The sequence below is a fragment of the Orycteropus afer genome, unplaced genomic scaffold, assembly GCF_000298275.1.
Source record: "Orycteropus afer afer isolate SDZICR_OR568_19922 unplaced genomic scaffold, OryAfe1.0 scaffold00183, whole genome shotgun sequence".
Taxonomy (NCBI): Eukaryota; Metazoa; Chordata; class Mammalia; order Tubulidentata; family Orycteropodidae; genus Orycteropus; species Orycteropus afer.
Window position 1 is genome coordinate 4,246,101 of NW_006921770.1, and position 18,028 is coordinate 4,264,128.

Genomic DNA, 18,028 nt, shown 5'->3' on the forward strand with positions numbered 1-18,028 from the left:
ATTCTATATATTGCCCAAGGAATTGCTTTCTTTCATTATAGAAATTAGACCTATGATAGTAGGGAATTCCAATCTCTGAGTTATGACTATGTATTCTAATTAACAATATCAGCTTCACTTCAACCACTGAATTATTCCCAATATTGTAATAGAGTTTTATAACTTTCAAATTGAATTTAATCACTTGGGGGGAGAAATGTAAGAAATTATATGAGATTTTCAAATTAAGTTTTTGAACTAGTACAGTTTATTTTTAGAAGAGAAATATCTTCAATATTTTTTCTTCATCATCAACCTCTAAATAACATGTTTCTCCAATTATTTTTCTTCATACTCACTAATCAATTCATTATTATTTTAAAGACTTCTCTAAAGCATCTCCCCCCCCCCAATCTCTCTGCATATCCTTAGTAATCTGGTGATGAAATGACAGTTGAGAATTTACGACAGACTTCAGATGAAAGGTGCTTAGTAGAACTCACTATCTACTTTAAACAAACCACATATTTTTAGAATTTTACTGAGCAAAAATAAAAAGGAAATTCCAAGAGAAAACGGTGTGGTCATTATGGCTTTAGACAGAAGCTAAACCCTCCAAATGTGGTGAAAAGGTCCCTAAGCCTTGGGTCACACGAGGGAGTAAAAATCAGTTACTGATGAAACATATTCTGTCCTAGTCCTATATTGCTTTTAAGAAAAATGATTACTATACATTATACAAGTAAATGCCACTGTTGTTTTTTTCTCAAATATTTTTTCCCTTCAATTAATAGTACAAATGAAATTTGAGTATTAAGAACCCCAGGAGCTCTGGTAGCATAGTGCCTAAGGCATTTGACTGCTAACCGGAAGGCTGGCAGTTCAAACCCACCAGCCACTCCTCGGAAGGAAGGTTGGGGAACCTACTTCCGTAGTGATACTGCCTTGGAAACCCAAGGAGGGGTCGCTATGAGTTGGGTCCGACTTGATGGCACACAACAACAACATTAAGAACCCCTATCTAGTTGTCCCTAATGCATCGAGAATACCCAAACTATCACCAAATCCTGTCACCACTACTTTCAAAACATATCCAGAATCTCACCACTTTTCTTCACCTCTTCTGCTACCATCTTGATCCAAAACACCATTATTTCTTGCCAGGATTACTGCAAAAGCCTCCTAGACAGAGTCCCTGATTCCATTACCCTTGCTCCACTACAGCCTACTCTCCACACAGCAGCCCTGTATAACACACCAAGTTACTCTTCTGCTCAGAACCCTCTACTTGCTCAGTTTCCCATACAATTTGGAGTAAAATTCATCATTATAACAGTCTGGTTCTCCTATACATTTTTGGACTCATCTTAAACCATTCTATTTCTTTCTCATTCCATTCAGAGCCAATGTCTATCTTGCTATTCCTTGAACACACCAAACATATTCTTACCTCAGATCCTGTGCTTTTGCTACTTTCTCAGCCTTAAAGGCTCTTCCTTTCACAAGACTTACTCCTCTGCTTCCTTCCAGACTCTCCTCAGTGAAGCTTTCTTTGACAATGTCACATAACATAGCATCCCTTCTCTACTGCCCTATTATACCCATATCTTTTTGCATAGCTCACTGACCATTATTTTTAACAATAAGCTTAATCACTAAGAAAAGATTAAATTATGATCAACATGTTGTAAAAAGATATGACTTCTTTGTTTAAGAAGGCGAAGGAAAATTTTAGACTTTCATCAAATCAGCTAAAATTAAAGGAATGATACTAAAAACTTAATACTTCACCACTGAGAAAAGTTAACTATACATATCAATTTATTCTTCAAGACTAGTGGACAAGTGAGGTGTTATTTTTCAGTCAAATCCTTTAAAACCTAGTAATTCATAATTACAATAATCAAAATAGTTGACAGGCTAGAACTCTATAAGCATAAGAAATAATAGAACTAAAAATAAATGATACAGTAAACACAATTCCTGGCCTTCTATAGTGCTATCTTACCTGAGGTATAAGTCTATCCAAGTGCTCAGCTCGATTTCCATGAGAAGGGTGTGTAGATAACCATTCTGGTAACTTGGGCTGACCCTGGAGCCTATCTGCAAACTCCATCTGCTGCCAAAATACTGTACTGGCTCTGACATCCACACAAGCCTAAAACCAAAGTTAGTAAAAGCACAAAATGAGTTTAGTTAGTCAGCAAATTGTGGAGAGTTCTTAAATTCTACCTTTATGTCACTAAAAGCAGTCTAGTTGCTGCTGAGTATATTCTGACTCATGGTGGCCCTCTGTGTATCAGAGTAGAACTGTGCTCCATAGGGTTTTCAATGCCTGATTTTTCAAAAGTAGATAGCCAGATCTTTTTTCCCAAGGCACTTTTGGGTGGACTTGAAACTCCAATATTTCAGTTAGCAGTTGAGCATAGTAACTGCTTATACCACCGATGGACTCCTTTATGCCACTAAATGTTTTAAAACATTGTCTATCATTCCTTCAATAAAAGTAGAATTTTGTCATTGCTCAAAAGAAAGAAAGAAAATTGCAATCAGAAATACCATTTGACCCAACCATTCCATTACTAAGTATATATCATAAAGAAGTGAGACCAGGACAAGAATAGACATATGCACATCCATGTTCATCACAGCACTACTTAAAATAACAAAAAGATGGAAATAATCTAGGCACCCATCAACAGAAGAATGGATAACCAAACTATGATACATACACACAATGGAATACTATGCAACCCTAAAGAATAATGCAGAATCTACAAAACACCACATAATGTGGATGAACTTGGAGGACATTATGCTGAGTGAAAAAAGCCAACCACAGAAGGACAAATATTATATTAGTTTGTTATTGTAAAAAGTCAAGGGGAGGTTTATATATGGAAGGAAATTTTCTTTGTTGGTTACTAGGGTGGGAGGGGAGGGAAGGGAACACCATTAGATAGGTAGAGAGAAGTATCGATTTGGGTGAAGAGAAGAACAAAGTATCAAATGTGAGTGATCAACATGGTGGTGTTGAGGAAAAGAAAGACATAGAGAGATGCATGGGAGGTATAGACAACAAAGATGAACCCTTCTGCACACACAGTACTGCACTGTCAGTGAAGGCAAACATGGATATATGGGTGGACAGATGGGTGGACAGGCTAAATGATTACGAATGTCTATGGAGGGGGGAGTGTGCCCAAGACCATGGATAGGGTTGGCAGACAATGCTTCTACAAGCGTATTGGTATATTCTGTAAGAATTCCCAGGTATATAGTACAGCTGACAAGGGATAAGGTTGTAGTCACTTCTTGGCCACAGCCAGCTACCCAGAGAGAGAGAGTAGCTGGACCTATGGGCTCAGGACCATAGTCACAGGGGACATCAAGCTCAATTAGCATAGCATACGACACAAAACATTGTTCCACATCCTACTTTGGTGAGTAGCAAGTGGGATCTTAAAAGCTTGCAAGCAGCCATCTAGATGCAATGATGGGTCTCTCCTCGTCCAGAGCAAAGAAGAATGAAGAAAACCCAAGATGCATGGAAACAGTCCAAGCGACTAGTACACCATGTGATCCTCAGCCTATAGAATTATGAGACCACAACTAGATGGTGCCTGGCTACTGCTGTCAACCACTAGGAGTGGGATCTATGTAGGAGATCCTAGATGTTGTTGTTGTTGTCGTTAGATGCCATTGAGTCATCTCTGACTCATAGTGACCTTATGCACAGCAGAACAAAATACCACCCGGTCCTGTGCTAGCTCTGCGATCCCTGCTACAGTTGAGCCCACCGCCACAGCTACTGTGTCAATCCATGTCATTGAGGGTCTTCCCCTCCTTTGTCAACCCTCCACCTTACCAAGCATGACATCCTTCTCCAGAGAATGGTCCCTTCTGACAGCATGACCAAAGTAGGTGAGACCAAGTCTGGCCATTCTTGCTTCCAAGGAGCATTCTGGCTGCACTTCTTCCAGGACAGATTTCTTATTCTTTTAGCAGTCCACGGTACTTTCAGCATTCTTTGCCAGCACATCTCAAAAGCATCAATTCTTCTTCGGTCTTCTTTATTCATTGTCCAGCTCTCACATAGGAAGTGAACGAAAATATCATGGCTTGTGTCAGGCACACCCTAGTCCTCAAGGAGACATCTTTGCTCCTCAGCACTTGAAAGAGGTCCTTTGCAGCTAACTTGCCCAGTGCTATACGTTGTCTGGGAGCTCTGGTAGCATAGTGGCTCAGACACTTGCCTGCTAACCAGACGGCTTGCGGTTCAAATCCACCAGCCACTCCTCGGAAGAAAGGTTGGGCAATCCTACTTCCGTAGTGATACTGCCTCGGAAACCCAAGGAGGGGTTGCTATGAGTCGGGTTTGACTCGACGGCACATAACAACAACAACAACAACATACGTTGTCTGATATCCTGACTGTTGCCTCCATTGACATTGACTGTACAACCAAGCAAGGTGTAGTCTTTAACAACTTCAATCTTTTCTCCATTTATCATGATGCTACTTATAAGTCCAGTTGTGAGAATTTTTGTTTTCTTTATATTGAGATGTAAACCATACTACAGACTGTAGTCTTCAATCTTTACCAGTAAGTGCTTCAAGTTATCCTCACTTTCAGCAAGCAAAGTTGTGTCGTCAGCATATCGCAGGTTGATAATGAGCCTTCCTCCAATTCTGATGCTACGTTCTTCTTCATGTAATCCAGCTTCTCGGATATTTGCTCAGCATATAGATTGAATAAGTATGGGGAAAGGATACAACCCTGACATACTCCCTTCCTGATTTTAAACCATGCAGTGACCCCTTGTTCTCTTCAAACAGGTCTATGTACAGGTTCCTCATGAGTACAATTAAGCGTTCTGGAATTCCCGTTCCTCTCAATGTTATCCACAATTTGTTATGATCCACACAATTAAATGCTTTTGCAAAGTCAATAAAAGACAAATAAACATCTTTCTGGTATTCTTTGCTTTGAGCCAAGATCCATCTGACATCAGCAATGATATCTCTTGCTCTACATCATCAGAGGTGACGACAGAACAGAGCAGCAGCCAGAGTTCCTGGATAGAGTAGGAAAACACTGTAGAACAAAATTCAAAATCATTTAAAAAAAAAATGGGGGGGTGTCAAGTTTGTTGGTCTGATAGAGCTTGATAGAACCACTGAGACTATGGCCCCTAGCTACCCTTCAGGTCTGGAACTGAACTCACTCCAATGGCTTCCAGCCAAACAAAAGACAAGCACAGGAGGTGAATATTCACATTATATAGATACACTCCTTGGAGAGAACAATCATGGGAGAATAGAAGGGCTGTGTATGCACAGGGAGACAACTCAGGGGGCAGGAATGCCCGGAGGGAAGGGCATAGGGAAGAGGTAACTATGGAGAGGAAGTGGGAGGGGAACTGTTGCATTGTGGTAAATTGTAGTCAATGTCATGAGATAAAGTGTATGTAAGCTGCTATATGGAAAGTGAATTTGCTCTGCAAACTTTCACCCAAATCACAATAAAAAAAGAAAAAAAAAAAAAGATACATATGGTACTGTAGAACAAAGATTAAGAATGCCCAACCTCCCTACGTGTACCTCCCCCTATACAACATATACGATAATCCCACTCCCCAAACATAACCAATTACTTTCAGTTTGATTAATATTAACAACATGTATTAAGGACAAAAATCTCCCACACAAAATAAAATTTTGTTTTCATAAAAATAAAGTTTTAAAGTTTAATCAAATTGCACTGAAATTTTATTCCCAATATAAACCACCAAAATATTTGGTAGACGACTTCATATAAACATGCAGGGAAGAAAAGAGCTATATTTTAATATATACATCTATTTATCTATTTTTCCTCAATAATATGCTAAAAAATATATATTTAAAAGTGATTCAAAATGCCTTATAAAAGTATTAGCTTACTTTTTAATATAAAAGAATCTATAACTAAGTCTTGTGTATATGTGTGTACAATTCTACATACACACTCACATACATATCCACACACACATACTTGTACACGCATAGAACATTTCTGGAAGGCTATTCAATAAATGTTAACATGGCTGTCCTAAGAGTGTAACTGTGGTATTTGATGAGGGAGAAGGGGAAAGATTTTTACTTCTATACTAAATTAAAATATACTATTTTTGTAATAAAAATTTTTATTTTAAAATCCTACATAAGATGATTTCATAAATAGTATTAGAAGCATGCTTAATTTATTCATATACTGCAAATTACTCTCATTTCTATCAGAAGTGACTGGGATTTTATTTCCCAGTTATTTTGTTTTTTAAAAAATTATTTTTAAAAAATATGCTGCACTGATTAAAACATGTTATCAAAAACCTTAAAATGGTGCAATCACAAAACTCACAAAAGCAAATATACTACATTACATGCTAATATAGCTAGTCAACATCCATGCTAAATCTTTTCTCAATAAACACCATCAAAACATTTCTAAATGTTGGGAAAACAAAGAGGAAAAATGAAACTGAAGTAAATTTTATTTAGCATTTAAAGTAATATAATTCTTTAACACCTATGCGTGCCTTATTCTTTCGTAAATAGCATGCCCACGTAAATAAGTTGCATACACATATAAAACGCAGAAATGACAAAATTATGTTACAATGTTCTGGCATAGCGTGCACATGTATACACCATGCATTTCCTATGACATTTCCAGAAGTGAACCACAGCCTCTTTCACCCTCATTTAATACTCTCCAAAAATGTTACTTTTACTCATATCTGTATAATAAAGGTATAATCATGGTTAAAAAGTCATGGACTGAGATTGGTAGTACCCTGGTAACTGGAAAATAAACAATTGAAACTGTGCATTTGCTCTAGGGCAGTAGTTCCCCAGGCATGAGAGCATTCTATTTCTTTGTAGCCAATCTGTGTTCAGGCACATCATGGCGGAGGTGGGTGGAGGGCTGCCAGTGGAGCTGCCACAGCTCAAGTATGGGCCAGTCCTGTGGTGGGCATGGGCTGTTGCCCAGGCACATCCAGATCCTGTGGTGCTAGCCCCACATGAAGCTGGGCAACAGGACAGAGTGGGTGCAGGTGCACCCTGCCACCCTGGGGCAGTATAGGGCTCCCAGATGGCCAAATGGACCATCTCAACTGAGCGAGGAACACCTGATCCCTCTGTGACTCGGGTCTCAGACCTGTCCCAGAGTACCTGTGTGGGCAGGAGATTCAAACACCTTGAATGCAGAGGTCAGACAGTTGGCCAGCAGGGCAGAATACACATGGTTGCCGCATACTAGCCTCACCTACCTGAGTGGCCTCTCTTGGGTACACAGACCCACATATCTCCTGGGCTGGGGCCAGCTGCCCTGGGAAGGACTGTTTCTGGGATGGAAAAAGTGATTTCTTCCTGCATTCAAGGAAGTGGTTTGCAGAGCAAGGAAGGAATCCTGCCAGGAAAGGGGTTGCTTTAGAAACTCAAGAGTAGGTTAGTGAGGGTCTGCTGCTGGTAATCAAACCTCTGTGTCAACGGGACCAACCAAGACAAAGACTTAATATTAAATCCACTGGACAGAAAAAAAAAAAAATGAAATTGAAGTCAACATTATAATTTAAAAAAAAAGAACCTGATATAGTGCACTTATGAAAATAATGTACAGAGGTCGTACAGTATGAAAAACGTATAATGTACACAGTACTTGTGTAAAAACATGGTAGTCTGAGTTCAAAAGAAACCAACATTCTTTGTACTACTGTATATATATATATGCACACTTACACATGTGTATAAGTAGAAATAAAAAAGTATGTAATAAACATATAAATATGTGATCCATGAGGGTCTGTATAAGTTATGTGTGCAATATATGTGTGTGTTTATGTGTGAAATATGTGTAACACAGATATTATGCACCAAAATAATTATCTGATGTTGAATTTGAAACACAGCAAAAAGTATGTCCCTCAGTAGCAGGCTTACACATTCATACTATAAATACAAACTGAGACAAGCAAGCATGGCATTCTTCTAAAATAATTCATAAAAATAAAAAATGACTTAAAGAATTCTAATTGAAATCATAAAACTCTTTTAAAATACTGCCCATCTAGTAGGGTTGGTGAAGAATACTGACAATACCATGGACTACCAGAAGAACAAACGTGTCCTGGATGAAGCACAGCCAGAATGTTCCTTGGAAGTAAGAATGGCCAGACTTTGTCTCACCGACTTTGGTCATGTTGTCCCTGGAGAAGGATATCATTCTTGGTAAAGTGGAGGGTCAAAAAAAAAGGGAAAGACCCTCAGGGAGATGGACTAACACAGTGGCTGTAAACAATGGGCTCAAGTACAGCAAAGATTGTGAAGATGATGCAGAACTGACTGCTGCTGCTATACAGAGTTGCTGTGAATCAGAGCCAATTCCATAGTACCTAACAACAACAACAGTAGGGTTATAAACAAGCAAACCAACAAAAACTCTGAAAATTGAAAAATATTTAAATAAATACAAATCTACGAGTTATTTTACTATATAGTGCATATACAGATGACACAACATTGCTTGCTGAAAGCAAAAACCTGAAGCACTTACTGATGTGATGAAGAGCAAAGACTACACCCCAACATGAACCAAAAAAAAAAAAAACCTCACTGCCGTTGAGTCGAGTCAACTCATGGCAACCCCTCCTTGGGTTTCTGATGGAAGTATCTCTATGGAAGTAGATTGCCCAGTCTTCCTTCTGACACCTCATCATGAAGGAAACAAATATCCTCACAACTAGACCAATAAGCAACATCATGATAAACGAGAAAAGACTGAAGTTGTCAATGATTTCATTTTACTTGAATCCACAATCAACACCCACAGAAGTAGCAGTCAAGAAACAAAAAGATGTATTGCACTGGGTAAATCTGCTGAAAAGACATCTTTAAAATATTAAAGAGCAAAGATATTTGCTTTGAAGACTGGCTCAAGCCATGGTATTTTCAATCGTCTCACGTGCATGGAAAAGCTGGACAATGAATAAGGACGACCAAAGAAGGAATTGATGCATTTGAACTATGGTGTTGGCCAAGAATATTTAATATACCATGGAGTACCAGAAGAAGAAAGAAATCTGTATTGGAAGTACAGCCAGAACGTTCCTTAGAAATGAGAGTGGCCAGGTTTCATGTCACATATTGGTCATGATCAGGGAAAGACCAGTTCCTAGAGAAGGGCATCGTATTTGGTGGTACATCAGTGGGAAAGAGGACCCTTCAATGAGATGGACTGACACAGTGGCTGCAACAACGGCTCAAATATACCAATGACTGCAGGATGACACAGGACTGGGCAGTTCTGCTCTATTGTACACAGGGTCACTATTAGTCAGAACTGACTCAATGGCACCTAACAACAACAATATACTTATCAAAAGCATATTTATCTGCTATTTCTTTGGCCTAAAAGTGTTAATTGAAAGACAAGTAAAATATTTCCTTGCTTAATCTCTAAGAAACATAGCTAAAGGCAATCTTCAAAGCAATATTTGATATGCAGAAATAGTCAGATGAAGAAATTAATCATCTCAACAGACAAAATGTAAAAGTATTCCAAAAGGATCTGAGACATCTGCTTTCATACTAACATAAAAACGTCTTTTTTGTCTATACTTCTTAAATCTAGTTCAAAGACCCAGTAAAGCCAGAAAATTTTGTTTTATTAAAACTGAATGTTTTATTTATATTGTCCTAATTTATGAAAAATACGTAACAATTATAGACCAAATATAAAAATACTTTTAGATTATATATTCAGCTTATCACTAGCCTAAATTTTATCTCAATAAAAAAATATGGCAAAGTAAGAACTTTGTGTTTATCAAGCATCTGAAAGCATATAAAGGAAGAGGGATTTTTCCTAGATAATCTTTCTTTCTTAAAGCAGAACCAGAAGTAACCACAGGTGGCTAGCAGAATATATAAGAAAATACATGTCAGTGAAATGTACTCTCTGTGGAAAAATATTGGGATAACGGAAACAGCACAGGTTTTAGAACAGGAGGAACTGGGTTCAAAACAGTATTTATTTTACTTAATTAACAACCTTATTATATATAATAATATAATCTTACTATATGGCAGGCCCCATTCTAAATGTTTTACAAACATCAGCTCATTATATTAGCTCATTTAATCCTCATAACAATTTCATGAGCTAAGTACAATTATTATCCTCATTTCACAGATCTGGAAACCAAGGCACAATAAAATGAAGTAATTTACCGAGCGTCATATAGTCAGTAATTCAAAGAGTCAGGACTTGAACCCAGGTAGTCTGGCTCTGGAGTTTGCGATGGTGAGCCAGTAATTCAGTAACCCTGAGTTTCAGATCCCGTATCTCAAAAAATGAAACCAAAGCACTGGATCATCAGGATGAAATGTGGTATCTTTTGTAAAGCAGCCAGCCCAGAACCTAACACATGGGATACTAGTTCTATTCTTCCTTTTCCCTGGTGAGCAACCAGAAACATATGATTATTGCTGGATGCTGTATTTGGTTGTAAGTGATGGTGTCATGATTTTACAAGTAAAGAAGGATCTCGTTTAATTCAGGCTATAATATCAATACGCATGAATACACATCAAGGGACATATTAATTGACAACAAATTTGCTACTATTCAAATTAGAAACTCAGTGGGATATGATTATCATAAAGAGTACAATAGTCTAAACTAGCATACAAAAGCTTTTTTTGTAATTTGAATATTTCCCAATGCTAAAAAAAATTATAAATAAATTTAGACTAAGTATATCTTACTTGTAGACAAAATTTTCATTAAATACAAAAACGAAAAAAATTTCTGAATTTTTTTGTTCTATTCACCTAGACTCTGCATCACCCTCTCCAGGAGGTAAATTCTGATATTAACAGTTATAAATCTTTTTTTTTTTTGGAATGCCATTAACACCATACACTTGTCCTAGTCATTCTGGCATCCTGTCCTGTATTCCACATAGACATGTGGTAAAATAAAATAATCATCTGAGACAGTACTACAAATAACTGTTGTAAGAAGATAGCCAGACTCCTAGAGCTAGAAGAATATATTGAGGCTTTTGTAAAATGAGATGTAAACAGATCAAAGCAGATATAAACATGCTAGGGTCAACTACCTTAAGGTCAGTGCTGCAAAAGACCAGAATTGTTTCTAGCAGGTTAAAATATAATAGAAAGTTTCATTTCAGAAATGAATGTACCTCTAGCTTGGGATGAGACATCTGTCAAGTTACTTAATTTTTCCATCCCTCAATTTCTTTGTTATACCCACCAGCCACTCCCAGGAAGGAAGGTTGTGCAATCTACTTCTGTAGTGATATCCCCTGAGAAACCCAAGGAGGGTTGCTATGAGTCAGACCTGACTGATGGCAGTGGGGTCAATTTTTTTTTGTCTATAAAATTAGGATAATAATAGTACCTTTATCTCACAAAAAGAGCTTTGGTAGCACATTAGTTAAAGCATTCCAGACAGTCAGCAGTTAGAACTTTGTGGATGTTAACCTAAAGAGCAGCAGTTCAAATCTACCAGCCATTCTATGGGAGAAGAATGTGGCAATCTGCTTCTATAAAGATTTACAGCCTTGAAAACCCTATGGGGCAGTTCTACCCTGTCCTATATGGTTACTCTGAGTCAGAATCGCCTTGATGGCAGTGGGTTTCTGTTTGTTTGTTTTTTAATCTCACAGGATTGCTGTGAATATTAAAGAGTTAGCACATGTAAAACACTCAGAACAGTGCCTCTAACCAAAACCAAAGTCACTGCCATCAACTCAAGTCTGACTAGTGACCCCATTTGGGTTACGAGGGCGGTAAATCTTTACGGATATAGATTGCCCCATCTTCCTTCTGTGGATTGGCTGGTAGGCTTGAACCACCAACCTTCTGGTTAGCAGTCTAGTAATGCCTAATGCCTTAGGTACACCACCACCAGAGCTTCTTAGAACAGTGCCTGGCAGGTGTTAATAAAATAAAAAAGGCAGCTATTATTATCATTGTTGTTAATATTGCCATTGGTTCTATCAGTGCTACTGTCATCACTGTCAACATCATCTACCCAGAAACTGGCTCATTTCAGTTTCACAAACTTTAATCGGTTCATCAGTTTCCCAATACTATACTGATGGCATCATTTATTAAAGCTCATTTTATTTTTGTAACTTATTTTTTATCTAAAGAACATTTTTCTCATCAATAATTAGACATTTCTCTTTTTCAACTGAATGTGACATAGTTCTGAGATGGTTTCATCTAAACCATCTTCAACATCTGCCAATCTCTCATGAAAGAACAAAAACAAAACCCCGATTTACAAAAAGTAATTTATGTGCTCTAACACAGAAGAGAAATAATGCAATGCAACAACAACAAAAAACTCACTGCCATCGAGTTGGATGCGACTCCTAGAGACCCCTCCTTGGGTTTCCGAGGTGGTATCACTACGGAAGTAGATTGACCAACCTTCCTTCCAAGGAGTTGGGTTTGAACCTGCAGCTTTCTGGTTAGCAGTCAAATTCCTTAGGCACTACCCCATCAGAGCTCTCCAGAGGGAAATAGGAGATTTAAATTATTTTGTAGGTTTAATGTGTTTTTTTTTCCCTAAATTTTTGTATCTTTTCATTGCCAGCTTGTCAATTCATCAATCAATATAATAACTTAAGTTTTAAATAAATTTCAATTTATGTTTTTTCTCTTAGGTACGTTTTATTATATGACACAATAACTAAAAAATTATGCAAAATATACAAAACTCTGTTAAATTTCTCTGAGTGATGCAATTAGGGCAAAGTAAGACATTAGTTATAATCTATTAAGAAAATCTGCTTTATAACACACCTATTAAAATCAGATGCTTTCTTCATTTATTGTACTCTCCTTTTCAAATGAATCTACAGACAAAGAATCTAAGGTATTAATGGAAATAAAACACAAAGGTTATAAGCTTGCTATAATGAAAGCTCAGAATATTAACCTGGAAGACTGAGTACTGGGTTCTAAGCCAGGCTCTGCTATTAACTTGTGTTGTCATGTGCTGTCGAGTTGGACCCGACTCATAGCGACCCCTCCTTGAGTTTCCGAGGTGGTATCACTACAGAAGTAGATTGCCCGACCTTCCTTCCGAGGAGTGGCTGGTGGATTTGAACCACCAGCCTTCTAGTTAGCAGTCAAGTACCTTAGGCACTATGCTACCAGAGCTCCTTCTGCTACTAACTAGATAGGTGTTATTGGACAGATCACCTTTCTGGACCTTAGTTTTCTTCTCTGTAAAGGAGAAAATAAATTATCTCTAATTTTCCTTCCTATTCCCAAATTCAATGCTTTTATCATTTATTATTTTACAAAAAGTTTAGAATTGTGAAATTTCTCTTGATTAGCCACTCCTCAGAAGGAAGGTTGGGCAATCTACTTCCATAGTGATACTGCCTCTGAAACCCACGAAGGGTCGCTATGAATCGGATTCGACTCAAGGGCAGCGAGTTTGGTTTTTGTTTTGGTGGTACAAGCAGATCTTGTGTATTACCTAATTTTCTCACTAGATGGTGCTATCTACATAGTTATCTGATTCTATTTGCCAAAATTAGTTGGCAGTATTTCTCAAAAGGGGTACTTACAGGCTTCTGGGGTTGGACAATTCCATCCTGAAGAGAGCTGTCCAGGTTACTACAAGATAATTAACATCTCCCCTCCCATGAAACACTAGTAACTCTCCACCTCCCCAATCAATGTGACAATCAAAACCAATCATACATAATGTCTCCCTAGGAGATGGACATGGCCCCAATATTAAAAACCAAACCAAACTCACTGCCACTGAGTTGATTCTGACTTATAGTGACCCTACAGGACAAAGCGGAACTTCCCCATATGGTTTCCAAGGCTGTAAATTTTTAAAGAAGCAGTTGCATCATCTTTCTCCTGTGGAGCACCTGGTAAGTTCAAATTGCTGACCTTGTTGTTAGTAGCCATTAACTAAAACCACTGTGCTACCAAACTCCTTTGGCCCTAAGTTTAGAACCAATAAAAGAAAATTTAGAGGGCACAGCCAGATGGTGAAATGAATGGAAGCTCCCATTTATTTCCCCCTAGCAACTAACCACTGAGCAATGAATGAAAACAAGCATAGCTTGAGATCTCAGAATTCCAGATGGCAGTGAGGTATTGGAGAGTCAGGGTGAGTCCAGAAGCAAGGAAGAGAAGGAGTGGGGATGACACAGAAGCTAGAAGAACCTACTTGCTAACATCTGCAGCACTCACTAATCGGAGCATTTTAAGATGGAGCTAGTGCTGCCTTTAATCAGGGAGTAACAAAAACAACAGCAACAAAAAACTCACTGCCGTCAAGTCCTTTATAACTCATAGCGACTCCTCCTTGGGTTTCCAAGGTGGTATCTCTACGGAAGTAGATTGCCCAATCTTCCTTCTGAGTAGTGGCTGGTGTGTTTGAACTGCCAGTGTTCTGGTTAGCAGTCAAATGCCTTAGGCACTATGCCACCAGAGCTCCCCAATCAGGGAATACAGAAAGGAAGTTAATCTGAATAAGCTGTAGCCCAATTTTGTTTGTTTTGGTTTTTGTTTTGGTGGTACAAGCAGATCTTGTGTATTACCTAAACTGGCTGTGGGAGTTCACAGGCTTTCTTCATTTATTGGGAGGGGTCAGTGGTAGACCAAGGCACTGGGAGAGAATGCTATTGAATCTCACTGAGGCCCAAGATGGATGGCACCAGGACTAAAGGGAATTGCATGAGCAGCAGTATGAGGAGACTATATATTGGACTGCTCCCACAACAGGACACCATGGGACAGCCTATCCAGGGATGCCAGGGAGGGAAAGGCACAGGAAAGCTGAGCCCCACTTCTACATCAAAATCTGTAACCAGCTAAACCATCAACACATGCATATGGAATTCCAGAGATCAAGCATCCAGAACTTCTGAATCAGCACTGAAAAAAACTGTAAGGTTAAGAGTGCCCTCCAGTGGTTCTCAGAAAATAGCAGAACCACGGCTGCTAGGTCAACTCTGATTTTTAGAACCCCTTGGGGCACAGGAGAGCTGCCCTGTGGGGTTTGCAGGATGGTGAACCTTTGAGGAGGTAGGCTGATGCACTTTCCTCCCACACAACAGCTGGTGTGTGTGGGCCCAAGGCTTTAGGAAGGAAGAAAGGTGTTTTGTCGCTCTATTTCCACAGAGATACCACCTTGGAAACACAAGGAGGGGTCGCTGTGAGTCATAAAGGACTTGATGGCAGTGAGGTGTTTTTTTTGTTTTGTTTTGTTTTTGTTGTTGTTGCTATTTCCTTGGGCATCCAAGTAGAAATTTTTCCCACAAAAAAAAATATAAAATTTAAAGTAAAAAGAAAAAGCAATGACTCAAGTTCAACAAAAATGGCAAAACACACAAAATCGCAAGAGAACAAGGGCCAATCAAAAGTAAAACATGAGGAAGAGGAAATTTTTCCAAGAGGCCAGACAAATAGAATGAATTAAAAGGGTTTACACTATGGTGCTAAATATGTTTAAGGAAAGCAAAAAAGCACACAGCAGAAAAAAGAAAAAAACTAGTGGAGAGCAGGAACAAAATGAGAGACTCAACAAAGAAACTGAAAATATAACAAACAGAAAAAATAAAGAGAACTACTGAAACTGAAAAATAAAACTGAATTAGAAACAGCAAGAAATACTTAACAATGGATTTGAACAAACAGAAGATATAATAAATGAACTAGAAGACAAAATAACTGACTGTATCAAGTCTCAAGAGAAAAGAACAAAGAAAAGTGAACAAATCCAAATAGAAATGTGGGATTCAATTAAGACATCTAACATCAGAATTATGGGAATCCCAGAGCACTACAACAGTAATAAAGGCAAGAAACAATATCCAGGAGACAAAAAGAGATAATTTACTAAGCCTGAACAGAGACCCAAGGCTTCAAATATACGACACTACACAATACCTTATTAGAAGAAACATAAAAAAATTAACTCTGTCATATCCTAATAAAATTATCGAAAAGCAAAGACAAGGAAAGAATTCTGAAAGCAACAGAAAAAACACGTAACATAACATATCCAGGGTCTTTTCATACCAAGAAACTCTAGAGACCAGAATACAATGGAGCAACATATATAAAATACTAAAACAACTGCCAACCAATAATTGTTTACCTAGCAATGTTGTCATTCATAATGACAGGGACATCAAGATATACCCAATCAAACAGAAGCTACAGGAATTTGTCACTACCACCAGCTTTGCCACTCCTAGTTTGTTAGTTTGTTGTACTGGGGTGGCCTGTGTATTGTCGTGATACTAAAAGCTCTGCCACCGGCATTTCAAATATCAGCAGATTTAGTGGACAGGTTTCAGTGGAAGTATGGTGTACAGGTTTCAGCGGAGCTTCCAGACTAAAACAAGCTAGAAGAAGCACATGGGAGTCTATTCAGAAAAAAAATGACCACTAAAAACCTTATGAATACACCAGCAAAGAGACTGTTGAAAAGGAAATAAGAAAATTGACACCATTTACAATGTTGTTTCATTGTTATGTACCATCGAGTCAGACCTGACTCATAGCAACCCCTCCTTGGGTTTCCAAGGTGGTATCACTACGAAAGTAGATTGCCCAACCTTCCTTCCAAGGAGTGGCTGGTGGGTTTGCACTGCCAGCCTTCTGATTAGCAGTCAAGTGCCTTAGGCACTATGCTACCAGAGCTCCTCTATTTACAATAGCTACCCCAAAAATAGAACACTTGGGAATAAATCTAACCAGGGACACAAAAGACCCATACAAAGAAAACTACAAAAGAATACTTCAAGAAAGCATAAGAGATCTACATAAATGGAAGGACACACCATGCTCATGGATAGGGAGATTGAACATTGTGAAAATGTTAATTTTACCCAAAGCAATCTATACATTCAAATGCAATCCCAATCCAGATCCCACAACATTCTTTAAGGATATGGAAAAAAGAAAAATCTCTAATTTTATAAGGAAAGGAAAGAGACCTAGGATAAGCAAAGCACTATTGAAGAAGAAGAACAAAGTAGGAGGTCACACACTCCCGGATCTCAAAACTTACTATACAGCCATATTACTCCAAACAGCCTGGTGCTGGTTACAACAACAGACACATAGACCAATGGAATAGAAATGAGAACCCAGAAATAGATCTATCAACCTATGGTTAGGTGATCTTTGATAAAGGGCTGAAATCCATTAAATGGGGAAGAGATGGTCTCTTTAACAAATAGTGCTGGCAAAACCAGATATCCCTTGGCAGAAAAATGAAACAAAATCTGTACCTCACACCATACACAGAAATTAAGTCCAGATGGATCAAAGACTTAAATGTGAAACCTAAAACTATAAAGTTCTTCAAGAAAAAAACTATGGGCAAATTTAGGGGCCCTCATATATGGCATAATTAGACTATCAAGTATAACCCAAAATGCACAAACAGCAGAAGAGAAACTAGATGAATGGGACCTTCTAAAAATTAAATTTTTATGTGCTTAAAAAGACTTCTCCAAAAGAGAACCTACAGATTGGAAAAATATATTTGGCAATGACATATCTGACAAGAGACTTATCTCTAAAATTTATAGAAAACTCTAACACCTCAACAACAAAAAGAAAAACAACTCAATTGAAAAATGGGCAGAAGACACAAACAAACACATCACCAAAGAAGATATTTGGGCAGCCAACAAACACATGAAGAAATGTTCATGATCCTTAGCCATTAGAGAGATGCAAATCAAAACAACAATGAGATATCATCTTGTCCCAGCACTAGTAGCAAAGTTCAACAAGACAGAAAATAACAAATGCTGGAGAGGATGTGGAGAGATTGATACTCTCATACACTGCTAGTGGGACTGTAAAATGATACAACCACTGTGGAAAGCAGTACACAATTCCTTAAAAAGTTGGAATTAGAAATACCATTTGTGTTGGATTGGGTTCTCTAGAGAAACACAAAAACCAGCAAAGT

General features: G+C 38.2%; 1 protein-coding gene across 1 annotated transcript in view; it reads right to left on the minus strand.

Annotated features, from left to right (window-relative positions):
• The window catches only part of OMA1 (OMA1 zinc metallopeptidase), a 127,910-nt gene that overhangs the window by 16,317 nt on the left and 93,565 nt on the right, over window positions 1-18,028 (minus strand). The window contains exon 7 of the mRNA XM_007947408.2: window positions 1,988-2,137. Within this exon, the coding sequence (XP_007945599.1) occupies window positions 1,988-2,137 (150 nt within the window). The remainder of the gene's footprint in view (window positions 1-1,987; window positions 2,138-18,028) is intronic.